This window comes from Sturnus vulgaris, chromosome 10 (genome assembly GCF_052056855.1).
Source record: "Sturnus vulgaris isolate bStuVul1 chromosome 10, bStuVul1.hap1, whole genome shotgun sequence".
Taxonomy (NCBI): Eukaryota; Metazoa; Chordata; class Aves; order Passeriformes; family Sturnidae; genus Sturnus; species Sturnus vulgaris.
The window spans coordinates 3,669,089-3,687,329 of record NC_142252.1 but is presented as its reverse complement, the minus strand read 5'-3'; the positions used below and the strand labels follow the sequence as shown (position 1 = coordinate 3,687,329).

The following is an 18,241-nucleotide window of genomic DNA, read 5'->3' as shown; positions in this document are numbered from 1 at the left end:
GTAGCCAGCATTGCACAAGATGTGTGATTTTTATCTGTGTACTTAAAGTATAACTCTTCAGGTTTAGGTCTTCACACCATTATTTGTAGTCTATTTAAAATTATATATCCAAAACCATAATGAATGATCATGTATGAGCAAAGTAAAGTTATATTAATATCCAGTAATAAAGTCATAGTAAGACTCTGAATGCAACACTACATGGTCTGATTTTAAATACATATATGACTGGTAAAAATAATTACATACATCATCAACTGGTTGCATAATACACAATTTATGCCAGAATTAATGTGATTATAAGAGCAGTCTAGTTCACCTTAGAAAAAATATGGTTCAATAATCTGGGTATTGTTCAATATCTAGAATTATATACTTGTTTTAAAGAACATGGTAAGAATACTCTTCTGTGCTTGCTGTGTTTTGAGAGTGATCATCAAACATATTCACAAGTCATCTTTTCCTAGACTGTGGCAAAACCATCTCAGGAACTTGCCTATCCTACTGCTCCATGTACTATCAGTGCACATATTAATTTATTGAGTTGTATAGGTAAGTATTCTGATTTTCATTTTTAACTTCAAGATAAAAATGGCATTTCTCCATCACAGATAAAACAAATGTATTTTTTGTGTTTAAAAAAAGTGCTAGTATTCTTCCTTTGAAGTATCCTCTTGAAGTTTCTTCTAATCTTTCTGTAATTTGGTTCAGTGCTAAATGACTAATTCATTTTGTTTCTTATTTCAAACAGAAGTAACAACAGAAGAAACTGTTTCCAGGAGAATTATCCTGGTTTATATTTAGCCTGGATTGACCTATTTCAGTGTGCAGTCATATGCACACCCTTCTACCTGGCCTCATCCTTCCTGTGAGCTGCTGAATGTTCCTGTAGTCACAGAATGTAATGTGCATGGAAGAACCTCTGATGAAAGACAGCAGACAAAGATTTTTTTTAATGTCTGATTCAATAGGAAACCAAAAAAAAAAAATCAAGTAGGCAAAGCATATAACACTAAAATACACAAATTAAACCACTGTATTCCTGCCAACAAAGCTGAGAGAATGCACTGGGTAACTCCCCTGGGCACATGAGAGCAGTGGATGATAGGGATATGGGCAACTTCAGAATTCACAAGGAAATTCAGCTGGAATTCACCTGGAAATCAAGTTAGTCACAGCATCTGCCTCACATTGCCTAAGGGATTGACTTTCTAGCCTTTCCAGTACCAGCATCTGAAAATAGGTTTTTTGCTTTGTAATTGTACCGAGATAAATGAGCTTCTCAGGCATATTTAAGTCAAAACAACCCTCCCCCCTAGTTTTGTTGCTGCTTTTTTAGGGTTTTATGACTGTTTATTGGCATCCAGGGCTGCCTTTCCCAAGGACCACAAGCAGGAAATGTAGCATCTCTAATTATACAGCTCCCATAGATAAAAAGTTAGCAATTATCTGGAAATGCATGGAAAAAACATGTAAGCCAGGGATCCAATTCAAAACTATTCTACAATTCAGTTAATTCTGTCTCAAAGCAAACATTAAAACAATAAGAATCTAGAAAGATGGGTTTCTTATTCTTCTGAAATTAGGTTTTTAGACCACCTGAACACTATAGCCCTAAAGGATACACAATTTGTTCTCAGCTAATTTTAGAAGACAAACCCCCAAAAGAAGAATTTTGAGTTTTAGAAAGATTTACTGTACTATTTATGTACTTTATACATTTCATCATCATGAGAACTGATAGAAGGTTATTGTCAAGCAAACATTATTTCAGGATACAAAGACACTGCTAAGCCATTATTAACAAAATACATTTAATATTTGGTTTTAATTTTCCTACTATTTTCCCTTGCTTTCTTGTAGTGAGCCTGTTTGATTATTGGTGTGTTTCCACACAGCTGCCACCAGACTTTGGCAACCTCCTTGGTTTTGAGTATGTGGTGTAATTTACAGGTTTGCTATTCATACCTGTAATGTATTGTTTGTCTTTCTAGATGAGAACAATTTCATCTTATCCCCCATAAAGGCTGTGAGAACTCATATAAAGAGGACAGTACAAATAATCTTTATCCATTATGATTTATTCTCTACAATACTTCATTAGAGGATAGAGTTCAATTATTTACACTCAGAAATTATTATATAGGTAGGAGGCAACCAAGTGTAATATAAAGAATTGGTCTGACGTCTCTGCACTGTAGGTCAAAAGAGGTCTGCTTTAAGGAAATAAATTAACCAAAAAAACCTCAACAAAACAACATGTAGTTTCTGAATACAAACAGAAAACAGCACTAATAGTCAGTGAAGACTGCAGAGGTTTGTTAATGTACTATGAAAACAAATTATTCTGTGCAAAGGTTAAAATGAACTCTTAGATTTCCTTACAGATTTTCTTTTTGTTCTGATAAATTGTAGATATGTGATATTTTGACCATATAACATTCCCAAACTGAAATGGCTTCAATTGAGATTGACTGTTGAACAACATGAAAAAAAAATTTAAGAACCTCACAGTGGAAACATTTCAACACTGACAGACTCCAGTGATCAAAGACATTCTCCTGTAGTTACTGTAAAACAAAGACATTTCATCATTGCAGTGAGATTATTTATCACTTGTGGTTGTCATGAGAATAAGCCCTTCTAGACCAAAAGGCACTTGCTTCTAAGGATGAGTTAATCCAGATCAAACCAGGTAAACAGTTGCTTTGAGGAGTAGTTCTAACCAGATGTCCCAGCCAAACAACCACAGAGAAAATCTCAGATCAGTTGGCCACTGATTTTGGTTGTCTCCATCTTGAGGCAATTCAAACTAGTTTGTGCCTAGTTCATCTCTTTCATCCTTATGCATAGCTGCCATGTAATGATCTAGAAACGGGATTATTTCCTGAGACCACCTGTCCTTACATTTCTCTGAGCTGACTGAGCTATTGACACAGTTTTCATCTGATTTTATAGCTGGACCCTAATGGGACTAAAGCTGAGAGGGCCTGTTCCTTAGGCAGCAGACCAGTGTTTCTGATCTGCCAGCTTCTCTTCTCACTGCAACAAGACAAGAACACAGTACATATTTAGAGGCATTTATGTTTTGTTTGTTTTTTTTTAAACAGACAGAGTGGGGAAATAGAAGTGGGAGAGGATAAGACTTCCCCAGTCCCAAACCACTTCTCCCACTTCAGGCTTCAACCAACCAAGTTACTCAATCCTAAAATTCTGTTCTTTAAAAAATGACAACTAACCCTACCCACCCCACCCTTTAGTCATCCCCTAGTCAAAGAAACTGAAATCAGGAAAACACTATACACTGTTGAAGACACAGAACAGGGCAAACACCTGAAAAAGAAACAGTATAGTTGAAAAGCCTGGCACTGTATGCCTGCATGACCAGTCTCACCGAGCGTGCTCAGGGGTGAAGTTTTAGCACCATTTTTTTGCCTTTTTTTAAAACCTTTTAGAAATTAAATTCTAACACAGAACACTTGAACAGTAATGAGTGTAGCCCTATGTATCATACTGTTTGACAGCTGAAAGGTGAGTGGTATGCCTGGAGCTGACCCCACCCTCCCCCATCACTACACGGCACCTGGGGGAGTAATTACAAACTGGAGTGGTTTGCAACGAGACTCATTTATTCTCAGCAGCAGGAAGTCACGAAACAATCCTTTCATCTTCAATTGCTTTTCATCAACATCACAAGGGAAAAGTGGCAATTTGTAGGAATGACCCAATACGGAAGGAAAGCTGGGTCAATATTGCACCGTTATCCAGAGGAATCTCCCTCACATCTCTCTCCTCCAGCAGAACTTACACCAACATGAAGCAAAATAACACAAGTTGTGCCTTGCTTCCCTAGGACCAGGAGCAGCACCCTGCAGTTCTCAGCTTCCCACCAGCCCTATTCCCTGCCATACCACGGTGTCATTTCAGACTTCCAACACCAGCCAATGACAACACACAAGCAGCTCTAAAGATGTGTGCAACCAAACAGCCCTGACTCTGCTATGCACTTGTGTTTTCTTCCCCAATCATTACTGACCCTCCAGGAGCTTGGAAAACCAACCAACCAACCCCATCCCAAATTATATTCTGGAGTCCAGTTATCTCATTGAAAGAGTGTCATAATTCAGAGTTTACGACATGCCTCAATGCTGCTGCAGAATAACAACTAATAACTTCCTTTCAGAAAAGCACATTCCTTGTGATCATCAACCACGGGAGAAGAAATACAGAATGCACATGAGTTTAATGCAATTTGGGTAACACAGGTTTCCCCACTCCACTGCCTGGATGTGGCAATGACTAAGCTGAATAAGATAAATCTTACCAGCAAAACTGAACAGTACCATTCCATAGGCCTGGAATAAACTGGAACACTCACAGCCCCTAAGATCAGTAGTCATACTGGTGAAAGTGGCTGTTCTATCAAAAGGAAGGTCCCCAAGACTGTTATCTTAAACTATAACAAATTTCAGTCACGGCTCTCACTTGTACAACTACAGTCAATGTTCTGCAAACCCCTCCCTAGCCCTAATCCTATATCTCTTACAAATATTTGGAAACAAAATTTGGTCGTAACAAAGACTGTCCAGGGACACTTGAGGATCTTTCCCTCTGTGTACACGGCACGTGCCATGCTGCTCTCTTACAGGCAAATCAGCATTGTATTTCATAGCAGGCTTCATCACCAAGAATCCAACCTACCAAGGATCTGAGTCTTAAAGCCCTCAAGGGTTTATTTAAATAATGGATTAATTTTTCACATGTTTTCTGTCCATGAGGATGGGGTGCTATCCAGGTGTTCAACCCTCCCCAATATCATGATGTCCACCTGTGATGCGTGGGGACTGCAATCAGCTCTCAGTACACAACAGATACCAGAGGTTAAAAAAAAATTAAGAAGAACCTAAAAAATGTTTTGTTGGACTCCGTTGCCCAGGCTGCCAGGGGAATGCTCCTACTTGATCTGGGGGGCTTCCATAACAAACAACTCAGGTTTCCAGAGTGTCAGTAACACCCAGGAACGGATCAGTCCGAAGCAGCACTTTCACTCCTAAAGGTCTTCTGCACCTCACGACAGTTCGTAGGCATGGAGCCCCAATCCAACTGAACCCCCGCTCGGAGGCAAGGCTGAGATAAGGCTTGGGCCCCTGAAGTCCTGTCACTCTCTCATCCTCCCCCCAGGTCAGTGGGAAGGCAGACTTGGCAACGGAAGCTAGCATCATAAAATGGTGCAGTAATAGAAGTAACTGGACCAGGAAGAGGAGGCGTCTGCCCCGATGATGTCATAGCCGTTGGCAGCAACTGGGGAGTGGGACTGGTCATGCAGCCGTGTGTCAGGAGTAATGATTGTAGAGGGGAGGGGCATGAAGGGTGCCATTCTGGAAACAATGCTGGCGGGAGGCCATGTACTCTGCATAACTGATTGTCACCTTCTCACTGCGGTACCTGCGGGAACAGGCAGGAAAACAACGTCAGGCTGTGCAACATGGAGGGACTTGGCATAAAACAGTCACCCCACACTCCCCTTTGGCTCACAGCCAATGATGACCAAGAGAAACCCACTGGTGTGAATAACCTATGTGAGCTTGAATTCGCTCTGGTGTCCCAAAAGATGAGTCCTAAGCAAGGTGATCGTAATTAAAGGGATGCCTGAAGTAGCACACAGGAAATAAATGATCGATTTGTATTCTTTTTTATCCACATGAAATGGACGAAAATGGCATGAAAAGTTTGCTGGAAGAAGATTCAACTACAGTATTTCCCTATTGTTTACTTTTGTGGTTATCTCCACATTTGAAAAAGTAGTGAAAGAAATGGAGAGGTGGGTAAAGAGAGGTTTATTATAGCACATAAATGACTTAGTCCATGTTGTACAATCAGAATTTACAAAATGTGAAGCTACTTGGGAGAGACTGGAGTTTTCCAAGTTTTTCTAAAGCACACTGAACAACAGCCAGCTACAAAGTGGTTGTGAGTTGCACTTAGACCACACTATATAAGATTTTAGTGAAAACCTTCATCCTGTCATCTCCTGTTAAAGAAAACCCTGCACACCCATCTCATTTCTCTAGAAGAAAAGAGCTACCTGATAAATTAGTGTTTCTATACGAAACCAGGAAGTACCAGTTTTTACTAACATAAAGGGTGCAGAAACCAATAGGACAGCTGGGGGGTATAGAAAAGCAAGCAAATTCTGAAAACCAACCAAATTTGAGTGTGGTTTGGTTTTAGGACAGCTGTCACCTACGAATAGCTACAGCATTCACAGATGGGCACACTGAGAAAAGGAAGTTCACTGAAAAGATACTGAAAAAAACCCAACCTTTTTAACTCTCAAAGGTTCTGCTTCTGATCTTACACATATATGGTAATATTAAAACCAGTGACACTTCTCTTAGAAAAATGCCAACTTTGATCTTGCATGGACCAAACATATTGTGCTTAATTCCATGTGCATTATGTGCCTAACACATGGCATTTGTGATTTGGTCTTTCACAATGCATCTCCTCTGGAAGAGGCTTAAAGATTTATATCAAGCACAAATACTTTAAAGCATCCAGAAAACACTATAAAGTAAAATTAAAAGACAACAAATACATCTACTTACCTGGTAAGTTTAATTGTTTTCCTAAAATCATTGGTAATGGGAGCCTTAAAGCCACCTTTCCTGAGTAAGGAGTCTATGGTCTGGATCTGATCCCAGTCTATTGAAAAATAGAAGCAAGGCAAATTTTTCAATATTAAAAATGTTTCAAAAACACAAGAGATGCATTAAAAGGACTCTAGACAAACAAACAACTAAACAGGAAACTCTGAGGTTTAGAAATCCTAGTGTTGCACTGGGCATATAAGGCCTGATGCATGCACACTATCTGCATATGCCTACCCCTTTAAACTCATAGTGGGGCTGGTCTGTGAAACAGCAATACCATTTTCCATTCCATATCTTCTTATAAAGGAAAGTCTGTGCCTCACTACTGTTGCAGGGACCCCAAATTTTGTCACCATGTGGCACTTAGCTCCCTTGAAAATAAGAAGATACTTAGCTCTTTACATAGACAAATTGGGATTGATGCTCTAGTGATGGCACAGTGCACTGCTATGTGACAGATCAGAGTTAAAATTCCTACCTTAGTCTTTTGCCCCAGAGCCAGAAGGATGCGACCACTCCACTCTGCTAGGTGGAGGAAAGGAGGAGGCAATATTTTGAGCAGTTACCATGGTGACCACTACTCTATTTGAGTGGAAAGTGTGCTCCAGAGGGGCTGTGTTTCTAGCCCTCCTCTGGAGGATGCTACTTTAGCAAGAATGAGGAGGAAAGTGACTCTCTTGGTGCTGTGCAGCGTGCAGTTATCCTAGCTGGTGGGAGAAACATAGAAGAGGAAAGATGCAACGCTGAATGAGGCTGGAAGATCCATACTTTGAGATCCTCTACTTCTTCAGCCCTAAAACATTCTGGCACTAAAATACAGCTGTGCAAAGATATGGGATGAGAGACAGGCCAGATGAAAACCCAGCAGCAACTGTATCAGGTGTCAGTTGTCAAGATTAAGCCTGGTGGTTCCATGGCACCCCTATGAGGACAGCATTGTGTTCCAAGCCCCAAATGGATAGATTTTTACCCAATTCTGTGACACAGTGTACTGACATGTTTGGCTGCCATCTCAAACCCACCTTGTTCCTTAGCAACCTCAGGTAAATACGTGGCTGTGCGTTTGACACCTTTCTCATTGATGAACTCTATTCTGATCCCATGGATTCCAACCTACAGATGGAAATGAACAGCCAGGTAAGAGGTGTTTGCTAGCACTGAGTCCATGACTGAGTTGTCATTCCCACAACGCTGTGCATCTCTCTCTGAACAGTTTGGCTTTTGGGTAAGGTCATTCTCTTCCCCATTCTGCTCTTGCCTGGCAGGTCTCACAAAGAGCTCTCTTAGCTACCCTTCCCAGAAAAGCCTCACTAGTGTCCTTGCCACTTCTCCTGAGCTAAGTCTTGTCAATTTTCCATCTCTTGTGTCATGCAAGAGAGACAAAATCTCTGCACACAAGAGTGATGCCTAAAATTACCCAACTATAAAGTCCATATATATATATTCTTCTTGAACGAAATACACTTTTATGTACGAGGTCCTAAAAACCATTCATACCTTTGGTCTAAACTATTTTTTATTTCCAGTTTCTACTCACACCAAAATACTTCCCAGGTTTTTATACATGTATTTACACCCGTTTCCTATTGGAAATGACCAAGTCCATGAACCATTTTCATATTTCTTTTATTCCCATTTAGAACCCCCCAACCAAAACCATACTGCTAGGCCATCCTCTTCTTTCCTTCATTCCTTCTAGTTTTCCAGCCCCATTTCTTCTATTCCCAGTCTCTTCTAACCCCATACACCCCTGTAATGAAGGAGATACATCACCATGTACTAACCCGAACCCGAATGGAACGAGAGAGTGATGCAGAGTTCCAAATGCACCTGTTCTCACCTCCCAGTCCAGGTAGTCACTGGCATCCTCAAAGTTAGTGAGGAGGGAGACAGAGCAGAAGAGTTTGGGCAGCTCCTCGCGGGTCAGGGGGGGAAATCGGCTGTCCTTAAGTGCACTAAAGGGAAGAGAAGATATATCACCCAATACAAGCACCAAAATAAAGTGTCAGATGCTCAATTATTCCCCTTTTGATTATGCCTGCATGAAACATGTTTCTCTGCTACTGCAGAGAAAGTGATTTGCATCTCTCCCTAATCTAATGAACTATAATACCAGTGGCAAGCTTCCTGATGCTGTCCAATGCCTACTGCAGGCAGAGAGAAATTACGTGTTACGGATGTCAAAACTGTTAGTATGCAAGACAGATTTGACAGCAGCCTTAAAATGTCAACTCCAACTCACCTTTTGCAAAGATATTCCACTACACCCTGATACATCACCTCACTGTAATTATCATACACTCAAGTTTATTTCATTATGAAGCATATTACAATGAACTGTGTTGATCCAACATCCTAACCTTGAATCCTTAGTGAAGGAACTAATTTTGTATTTATTTAATTTTCAACAGTTACCTGGTTAATGTATATTCCCTGAGTCCTGAGTGAAGATTCATGGCTGAAAAGGTCCCGATGCAGCCACGAAGCCGCTTGTCTCGCCCCGTCTTCCACGTCACAAAGAGTGGACTGAAAAGGCAAAAAAAGAGAAAAAGAAACCCTCCAGCCTTTAGAGATACTTGGTGGCTAAGGGGAGACAACCAAGGTATGAAAGGGCCCCATGCCTGTGCTTTCTCTCCCTCCAGTAAACCCCAGCAGGCAGGTTTGCTCACCTGCTATCTAGCAAGAACTAACTCCATTCCCACACCCCCTACATGCAAACCCCAACACTTCCCTCCACCTTTTCAGCACACTCCCTCCTCTCCAGCAGTACTCTGGAAGTCCTCCACAGACACCTTCCTGGCCAGACTCTGTGCTGTCTTCTAATGAGTGAAATGGTTATTTGATCCCACTGATTACCTGTCAGTATTGGCCTCACTTTGTAGCATCCCCTAGTTTCCAGCATAGGTCATATAGAAATTAATATAAATGATGCAAGTTAGTTCTTTATACTACCATTTCTATAAATCAGATTTGCAATAAAAGCTTTTCTTTTTTAGGAATGAAAAGAAATCCAGATTATTTTTTCTTCTTGTTTTTTCCATGAGATCTGAACTTTAAGTAATATGATAGAATATGATTTTCTGAGATTAAAAAAACTTTGACAGGAGTTTTGAACCATCAAGACTGATTTCAGACACTCTCCTCAAACTCTTGATGCTCTTGTAAGCAATGTACTTCTGCAGCAAACCTTTCAAAAATACTGAGATGTTCTGTTCAGACAACAAAACCAGCATGGAGTGTGGATGATTTCTCAAACACAGCAACAGAACTTCTTACATCTAAGTAGCGAGAAAATAATTTAAACTGTAGTAATAAATCAATGACCAGTGATGCTCCTCAGAGCAACAATGGAATTAATTCCATCACAGCACAAATCCATCTTGCAGGATCTAGTTACAGCTGTGACCAACGGCAAAAGCACCACCCAAAAGAGCAATTAGCCCTTGAGAGATAATTGTGATGGACTTTGCCCATAGAGGAAGTGGAAAGATCCTTCCATATCCAACAACAACCTTCTGGCTGGTTTGACCAAGACAGGGGATTTACTATTCTAGTTATCCAACAACACTTCAAGGCACTTGCAGGATATAATTTCTCTAAATTTTCATCTATCTATATATCATATATCGAAAGAGCAAACAGAAAAAGAGTGTAAGAAAATACATTAGAAAACTTAAAAACAGGAGATCTCTGAGAAACACTACTGTCACAAGTTCAGTGGAAATTTACCTTAATCTAATAAAAATGGTTAGAAAGTACTGCTCAGTCCATGGAACACTCACCCCAAAGAGAAAAGGCAAGGGAGAACGTAAAAACCATCACTCACAGAATACAAATCTAAGTAAATTCCCCTTCCATTCAAATTGCAGGTTCACATTTTCAATTCACCTCTTTCCCCTTCCAAAGGGAAAAAAATCCCACAACCCATCTTTCCACTGAGCTGCAACACAGCTTTATGCATCTATAATAGAAGAGATATTATCAGAGGGGAGAGGATAATTGCATTCAGAAGGCTGTATATTTTAAAATACCTTCAAGCACATTTAAAACCATTTTTCATTGTGGTCAGAACAACGGAGGCATAAAAAGAGATATGATTCTGTACACATAGATAAAATTTCACTATTTTCACTGCAGAGAAGATGATGTTTCTGTCTCTGAAGAATAAATGCACTCAGCAAATTGCAGGTGCAGCTGACAATAAGCCCATTGTTCTAGAGCCCCTCCTTGAAAAGTGTTATTTCCCAGATGTACTGAGAAAAGTCACAACAATCTTTTGTCCATGTTCATCCAAGAGCATTTACTGGTACTTTGCAGCCATATCCTCAGTGGATTATGTCAACTGTTTCTTCCCCAGCCACAACATACCACTTTATATGTGTTTGATGAGGGTTTTAAGGCTGAGAGGGGAATTTCAGCAACTAAAAATTAGCTTCATCAACTGCAACTAAAAAGAGAATTTTAAAGTAGAAGAATACAGTTTGTTCAGATCCGAGTTTAGCTTGTACTAGGAAAAAGCCTGTTACAGAACAGATCTTATGATGCAAGTATCTTATTTGTCTTGCACTAGAAACTTCCATGGTATAGTTTTAGCACCAGTTTGTAATACCTACTATTAAAAAAATCAGACTGACGCACAAAAGTGGAAGAAGTAACCAATTAACTACTTGCACAGGTTCAGAATTGTAATTACTTGCAGTAACCTGAATCATAATGGGGTATTTCCTTCCTTTGCCAAGCTGATTCAGACACAACTACAACTACAAAGCCACTGGCTCTCTATTGATCTGTGACCATCACTGCTAATATTGGAATAAGGGAACTTTACTTCACAGGTTATCTACCAGCTCCATAATTCCCATGAAGAGTGTTGTCCATGTGCATATCCCCTCAGGCTGGTGACTGAAATTCATGGTGGTTTTCAATCCATAACTGTAATTTGCATGTTATTGCACTGTAAATGCCAAATCCTGAGACTCACACCTGCTCTTTACTTTAAAGTTCAGCACCAGTTTAAAAACCAGTTTAAGAACAGGCTGTGCCTCTTTCTATTCAATCAACAGTGTCTGTCTCTTCAGAGAGACTTCTGGTATAAACATGTCACAAAAGGCACATGCAAATGATTTCTGTATTTTCACTCTGCTTACTCTTGTATTTGATAACATTTGGCTTGAAGTTCATTACAAGACCGTCTCAAGTGGGGCAGTTCTTCCTTATGTGCTGCTCTCCAAGAGAGCAAACCCCATGCTTTTCCCTGGGGTACATGCAACTATTTCCCAGCATAAATGCTGAAACACAAGAAAATCCAGGTAAGCATTTGCTGACAGGGGAAGAGAAGGGAAGGGCTGGTTATGCTTTGTTGGTGTGCTGGTTTAAAAGACTTGTAATTACAAGCACAGAAATAACCAGTGAACAATTTTTAACTTTTCAAATCTGGGCATAAAATTCAACCAGCTGCTATTCCCCAAAGGACATCTTTCTTGAAACTAGTCAGCAGAAAAAGCAACAAAATCCAGCCAGAAATCTCCTCTGACACCAAAAGAATGCAGCTCTATAAAACCATCTCTCTTACCGGCTTAACAGAACAACAGCAAATAACCCTTTGCACTCCAAGTGACAAAATAATAACAGAGTGACACCAAATGTTCTAAAGGGAGCCCACTTAGTGCAGGTATGAATACTAGACATATTTCAGCCTGGGGAGTCCCTGGAACTATTTGATATCCTAGTCCATAGCATTTCTCTATTCATTTGTATTTACAGCATTAAACAGCTTACTCTGCGGCAGCATTCAGAACATGTATCCATAATCCAGCTGGAATAATAACTGCATGGAGGCACAACCTACATCCACCCTGACAGCACAAAGGTGGGCAGACACTGAATACATAGAAAGAAAGTCCTTGACCTGTTTAAGCCATTGTTCCTTACATCAATTTAAAATTCATTAGCTTAAATTAAGGATGTCAGCGACTTTTTATTTTATCTATTGTTCTGGAGGAGGCCCCGGAGGAGTGTCAGAAGGTCCATCTGTCATTGATCTTTCCCAAATAATTCTTTCAACAAACATTTTAACAACATTAACATTTCCACACCTACGCAGTCAACCTTCAGATAAACATTGGCTAAATCTCACCAAAGCGAAACAGCTTCATAAATCCTTCTCCTCACTTCTGCTCATACACATCTCCTTTCCTCCTAACCTTGGTGTCGTCCTTGAAAGTTAACTCTCTTGGCAGTTCTGGGCTCATGGCTGGGCTCAAAGGTTTCTCCAACCTAAACGATTCTATGATTTCTCCTCACGTTGCTCAGCCTATGCTATCTCCCTAACACATCTTTCTATAACTGGTAATTTTTAGATTCCCCTCCTTACTAAACACATTCACTTGGACAGCTGAAAACTTCTTCTGAGTGTCCTTGCCCAATCCTCACCAGTCCAGCATTTGATTCAGGATGAACTGGAAACTTGTTCCAACTTCAGCTTCTTACTTTATTTCCTTTCCATTTCCTTTGCAGAAGAAAGTCTCTTCCCTTCTCCAAGTCAGTGTCTCACATTAGAAGCTGGAGCTTCTTCAAATTAAAGACATTATTTGACTGGATTTTTAGTACTGTTTTGTAGGTGGCACCGCTCAGTTAATTTTTTGCAGAGGAATTTACTTACAAAGTTGGGGGCAAAGTTCACCAGAACATTACCATGAAGTAGGTTTGCACTCCTCCACAAAGAACACAGTGCCTCATGGAACACACCAGACTGAGCTGAAGAAGCACCACACCTCTTCACACTTGGCCTAGCTCTCCTTCTACAAAGCTAAGTATTTTCCCTCTCGAAGGACACTCTTTAAAGCTCATTCACCTCCACTAAAAAAACAACACTTTAATCTTTTTGTGCACTTACAGTGCATCTTTCTGTTTCCAGCAGACAAAGTAAAGAGCAGAATGCCCCCCTTCCTCCCTGCACACCACTCTTCCCATTCCCCAAAGGAAACCCTCCACCCTTCCCCAACCAAACACAGCTCTGGAAGCTGTTTCCCAGCTTTGCTCTCACATAAGGATGTACTCACTAGGGGTCATTGGTAAATCGAGGGAGCCGTGGCTGAGGGAACCCGTAGAGATGACAGTAGAGTACATCAAAGCAGTAGCAGCACATCTCTGCTGTCACCACCAGGTTCTTGGTGCTGTTGGCAGTTCCATTGGGCCGAGTAAGTGGGCTCAGAGCTCCTGAAGTGGGATTCATTCGAGTAATTGGGGAATTTCCTGGGCCCAAAGTCAAGTCAGATACGTTCTCCCTTCCATTATTCCCATCTGTATGCTGGTGGTTCTGAAGAGGACCTGAACTGGAGCTTGGTACAGTTGTGGTCTGATTCCCATGACTGTGCGTTCCACTCCCAGACAATTTGGGCTTCTTCACCCCACAACAGCCAGCTGCCAGCTTGGGCTCAAGTGGAGGAACACAGCGTCTTTTTCCCATCCTGCTTCAAAACTCGCTGCCTGGAGCACTGCAGAACCCTGGCATGGAGGGGTGGGGAGGGGGGAAAATTATTACACAAAGAGTTACAGGTGAAAAACCAACAGCTGCTTCCTTGTTTCTGCTACAAACAGAGGAAGAAAACCCTCCAAACCACGTGACCCAATACAGCACTAAAGCCAGATCAGCAGAATGGGTGTTTTCACACATAAATTGGAACAGCATGGACACAACATGCACGCAATCACACTTTCCAAGGTATTGAACACTTTAATAGGTGGCTCACCACATAAAAAACGTAACCAGACTTCCCATAAAAAGTACACAACAGTGGGAAAACAGGAAAAAAAAAAAGACTTGGGACTACAGATACACCCAATCCACTGCTTTTCCTGCTCACGCATTCCTCCTCAGTCAATGCCTGCACCAGTGGCAAAAAAGTGCATTTCCCTTCCTCATTGCTGAGAGAAGAACAACAGCAGCCCAAAATGACACCTTTAGGGTTGGACTCCCAGGGGTGTTGCCCTTGATTTAGCACTAGCAAGATCAGAGGAGCTAAAAGCACTGAAACCACCATTTTCTAAACTACAGACTATTTTCCAGACCACAAACTGGAATCTGCATTCACTTTCTGGGACTGGCTGAATGAATACAGCTCTCAAATAAACATGCAGGGGGTACAGGCAAGATATGCATGACAGGAAGAGCTGAAGCCAGCAGAGCCTGAACAGAGGAAAGTGATAATAGCAGGAAACAGGCATGGTATAAAAAACCCAACAACCTAGAACAGTGCCTGCAAAGATGAGAATATTAGAATATTAGCTCATGCATCACAAGAAGGGGCGGAACAAACACAGGGAGGAAAGGCTGTGCAGACAGAGATGAACAAACATGATAAGCAAGGATTACAGGTCAGTGGCAGGAACTTAAACACCAACATCACCATGAGACCTGAATACACCAGCAGAGAGAAAACCAGTCTGTCGAATGGGGCTCAAAGTCACAGAGAACAGCACGGGGGAATTAAGTGACAATCAGCCCTCAGGAGCCCCAGGGAACGCCTGTGACCACCAGAGCAGCCCTCTAACCCTCCCAAGCCGAGAGCACAAACACAGTGCAAAACACACACTGAAATTCAGGTTGTAACAACTCCCTCCCTCCTCTGCACGTGCAAAGACAGTAAACTTTGTTCATGAAGTTTCATCAGTCACAGCAGGAGTCACAGGACTCTGAACTGAACCAGAACCGGGGTAAGGGGTGTTGAGAGGCGCACCTCGCATGCCCGCAGTGCTTCCTCTGCTTAGGAATCCTCACCTCAAAGTTTTAGAAAGACCATAAGGAACAATTTACAAGACCTAAGGAAAATGATAATTTTTCCTTTGATCTCTACTTCTACAATAATAATAAAATAAAATTAAAAAAACACAAAAACTAAACCAGGCAAAAGAAAAGCATAACTTTGACAAAGCGACCATGTAAATTGTCCAGTGCCTATTAAAAGTAACCTGCTCTGGCTCTATGAGGGTGCTGAGCCTTATGATCCTTCCCCAGTTACCACTGACGGCTCAGCCGCATTGGGGAAGATAAATCATTATTTATTTACTTGGAAGCACAACGCTTGATTCAAGATCGGAGACGTGGCAGGGGCAGGGGGGAGCTTCCCTCTCTTCTCCCCTCCTCTGCAGCAGGGGCCTAACAAAGGCGGCCGCTCGGCTCCAGCCCCGCTTCCCGGGAGCGCCCCGCGGGCGGGCGGGGGCACACCGGGGCACCGCGGCGGCGGGACGAGCCCCGGGCTCCCGCACACAAACTTTGCGGGGTGTTCGGGGGGGGTCCCGCAACCCCGCCGGTCCGGCCCGGGGAGACCCCGGGGACCCCCCCGTGCCCCCGGCCCGACCCCCCCAGCAGCAGCGGGGCCGCCAGGGGGCGCCGCGGAGCGGGACCCCCCTGCGGCCTCCCCCAGCCCGGGGCGCACGGGGCCCCTCCACCCCTGCCTCCCTCACACCGCCGAGGGGTCACCCACCTCCTGCACCCGTCCCGGCTTCTCCTCCGCCTCAGCCCCGCCGCCGCCGCTGCTGCCCCGCAGCCTTCTGCCGCCTCATGGAGCCATGGGCCTGGGCGAGGCTCCCCGGAGAAGCGGGCCCGGCGGGCGGGGGAGCGGGCAGGGCCCGCCGCGGCCGGGGCTTCCCGGGGCGGCCGGAGGACCGGAGCGAGGCCGCGGGCAGGTCCGCCGCTATCCCGGCAGCCTCCTCCTCCTCCTCCTCCTCCTCCTCCCGGCCGTGAGGTAATGAGGGACGGACACTCATAGTCCGCCAGCCTCCCGGCGGCGCCAACACAACCAAGGGCCTAGGGCGGGCGCTCTGCCCCACGCGGGCAACCATAGAGACGCGCGCTTCCGCGCCCTCCCCGTCACGTGAGCACCGCACGTGCGGGAACAAACAGTTCCGGGGACGGTGACGTCACCCGGCAGCAGCGCCGCGCTGCCATTGGCCAGCGGAGGCGATGACGGCATCAGGGGGCGGGGCGCGAGGCGGGAGCGTCCATTGCGCGGCTCGAAGCGGGGGAGTCTTCCCGCCCCCTTTACTGCCTTCTCCCCCCTGCGCTGCCCGCAGCGTTGGTCCGGTCGGTGTGAGGGGAGAGAGGGGGTTCCGCCCCGGTCCAGCGCGCTGGAACGGATCGTTATTTAGTTATAACTAAATAACTTTAGTTATAGCCGTGTGTAACATATTTATGGCAGAAGCCACAGATAGCACAACTGTACCAACACAGAAATTACTTTTTTAATATTTCCGGCTGCCAACGGGGCCCCCTAATCCTTCCTTCCACCCTTGGTCACAGCACCATAATGACCAAAGCAGAGAAGCAGTTACTTCGTCAAGGGTTTTAGGACATTAGGTAGAAGTAGAGGCTGTGCATTCCACCCTGAGGGAATTCTCTGGCAGGCGGTGGTTTGGAGGGGACAAGGGTGGTTGTGGCTGTACGTACATAAAGGGTGGGACAGAGAAAACCACAGCCCTCATTGCTATTTCCCTTCTGCCAACACCGGTGGAAAACACCTGGGCAAGAAGAAGAGCAAACTTCGCACAGCCCAGAGTACCCACACTGCACATTTAACCCCAAGACAAACTGTCTGAACCCTTTCAAGACTGCAAAACGGAATTTATGCCATTTCTCATCCAAGCTTAAGGAATAAGTAAGAGGCATAAAAATGTGAGCTGGAGAAATCTGGTTGAATGTCATTGGATCTTACTGTCTCCTATAGAAGAGAATCACAGGAAGGTTGGGCAGGAAACGACCTTCAAGCTTGTTTTGTTCCACCCCCTGCCGTGGGCTGGGACACCTTCTACAGTGCACTCCTGGCCTTCAGCATTATGGAATCTACACGGTTTCACAAGAGCAACACTGTAATTATTGCCATTCTAAGGCTATGGAACAGCATCATCCTTTTAAGTCTACATGGCAGCCTTGAATAACAACTTATGCAAACTAAGGTTACAAAGAATCGGGTGAGAATACCCGGAAAAACAGATCGAGCAAGTTCCCAACTTTTGCAGTGTTTACAAGAATCCTTCCCTCCCTTCTTCCCCCCACATACCTCACTCTTTGCTGGTAATGCCTTGGATTGCACCCCTTTGCCAAGATTTGAAACAGTTCCCAACCCTACCAAAGTCTACTTCATAATCACCAGAGAGCTTCTTGTAGAGTCCTTAGGAACCTGGGAGTGTTGGCACTGTGTTTTATTACCCTGACAACATCAAACAAATTGTGCACGTTCTTCTGTTCCTGAAGCACAAGAAATGTCATAGCAGCAGTTTAATTCCCACCTTTTCTCATCTTACCTCTGCTTTTAATTTCAACATACACACACAACTACTGAAACTTTCCTAATATTGAAGTTACAATGTCATTATATTAGAATTGTATCTTACAATGGAAGTGGTTTCATTTGAACAGCAGAATTAAACTAATATGAAAGACTACCATCCAAAGCTATAATAAACTTGGCTTGCATGTGTTAAAAACACAGTGTGAATATGGATATTCTACTTATGTTCTACTTGCTTCTCTAATTATACAAATCAGGAAATAAGAATTAAATACTGTATTTTTCATCTAAGTTCCGAAT

The 18,241-nt window shown here is 43.2% G+C and overlaps 1 protein-coding gene across 3 annotated transcripts; it reads right to left on the bottom strand.

Annotated features, from left to right (window-relative positions):
* Positions 1 to 4,709: 4,709 nt before the first annotated feature.
* Positions 4,710 to 17,843, bottom strand: AMMECR1L (AMMECR1 like). 3 transcript variants are annotated; one of them, XM_088170550.1, is made up of 7 exons: positions 17,711 to 17,843; positions 13,715 to 14,159; positions 9,069 to 9,179; positions 8,494 to 8,608; positions 7,676 to 7,766; positions 6,609 to 6,705; positions 4,710 to 5,445 (listed from the first exon to the last, which is right to left on the bottom strand). In XM_088170550.1, exons 2-7 carry the CDS (start codon positions 14,119 to 14,121, stop codon positions 5,334 to 5,336), a joined length of 933 nt encoding a protein of 310 aa, XP_088026676.1. In that variant the 5' UTR covers positions 14,122 to 14,159; positions 17,711 to 17,843; the 3' UTR covers positions 4,710 to 5,333. The 3 variants fall into 3 exon arrangements, with proteins under 3 accessions (XP_088026676.1, XP_088026677.1, XP_014725831.1); XM_088170551.1 differs by having other exon boundaries at positions 17,716 to 17,759; XM_014870345.2 differs by lacking the exon at positions 17,711 to 17,843 and adding an exon at positions 16,139 to 16,321.
* Between the last annotated feature and the right edge of the window lie 398 nt (positions 17,844 to 18,241).

Bases quoted from the DNA above. Each gene is read 5' to 3' on its own strand.
- AMMECR1L (XM_088170550.1), bottom strand. From the start codon at position 14,121: ATGGGAAAAAGACGCTGTGTTCCTCCACTTGAGCCCAAGCTGGCAGCT. The intron at 8,609-9,068 runs GTAACTGTTGAA...TCTTCCCTTTAG, and splicing joins AGGGAATATACATTAACCAG to TGCACTTAAGGACAGCCGAT. The intron at 5,446-6,608 runs GTAAGTAGATGT...CTGTTCCCGCAG, and splicing joins AAAACAATTAAACTTACCAG to GTACCGCAGTGAGAAGGTGA.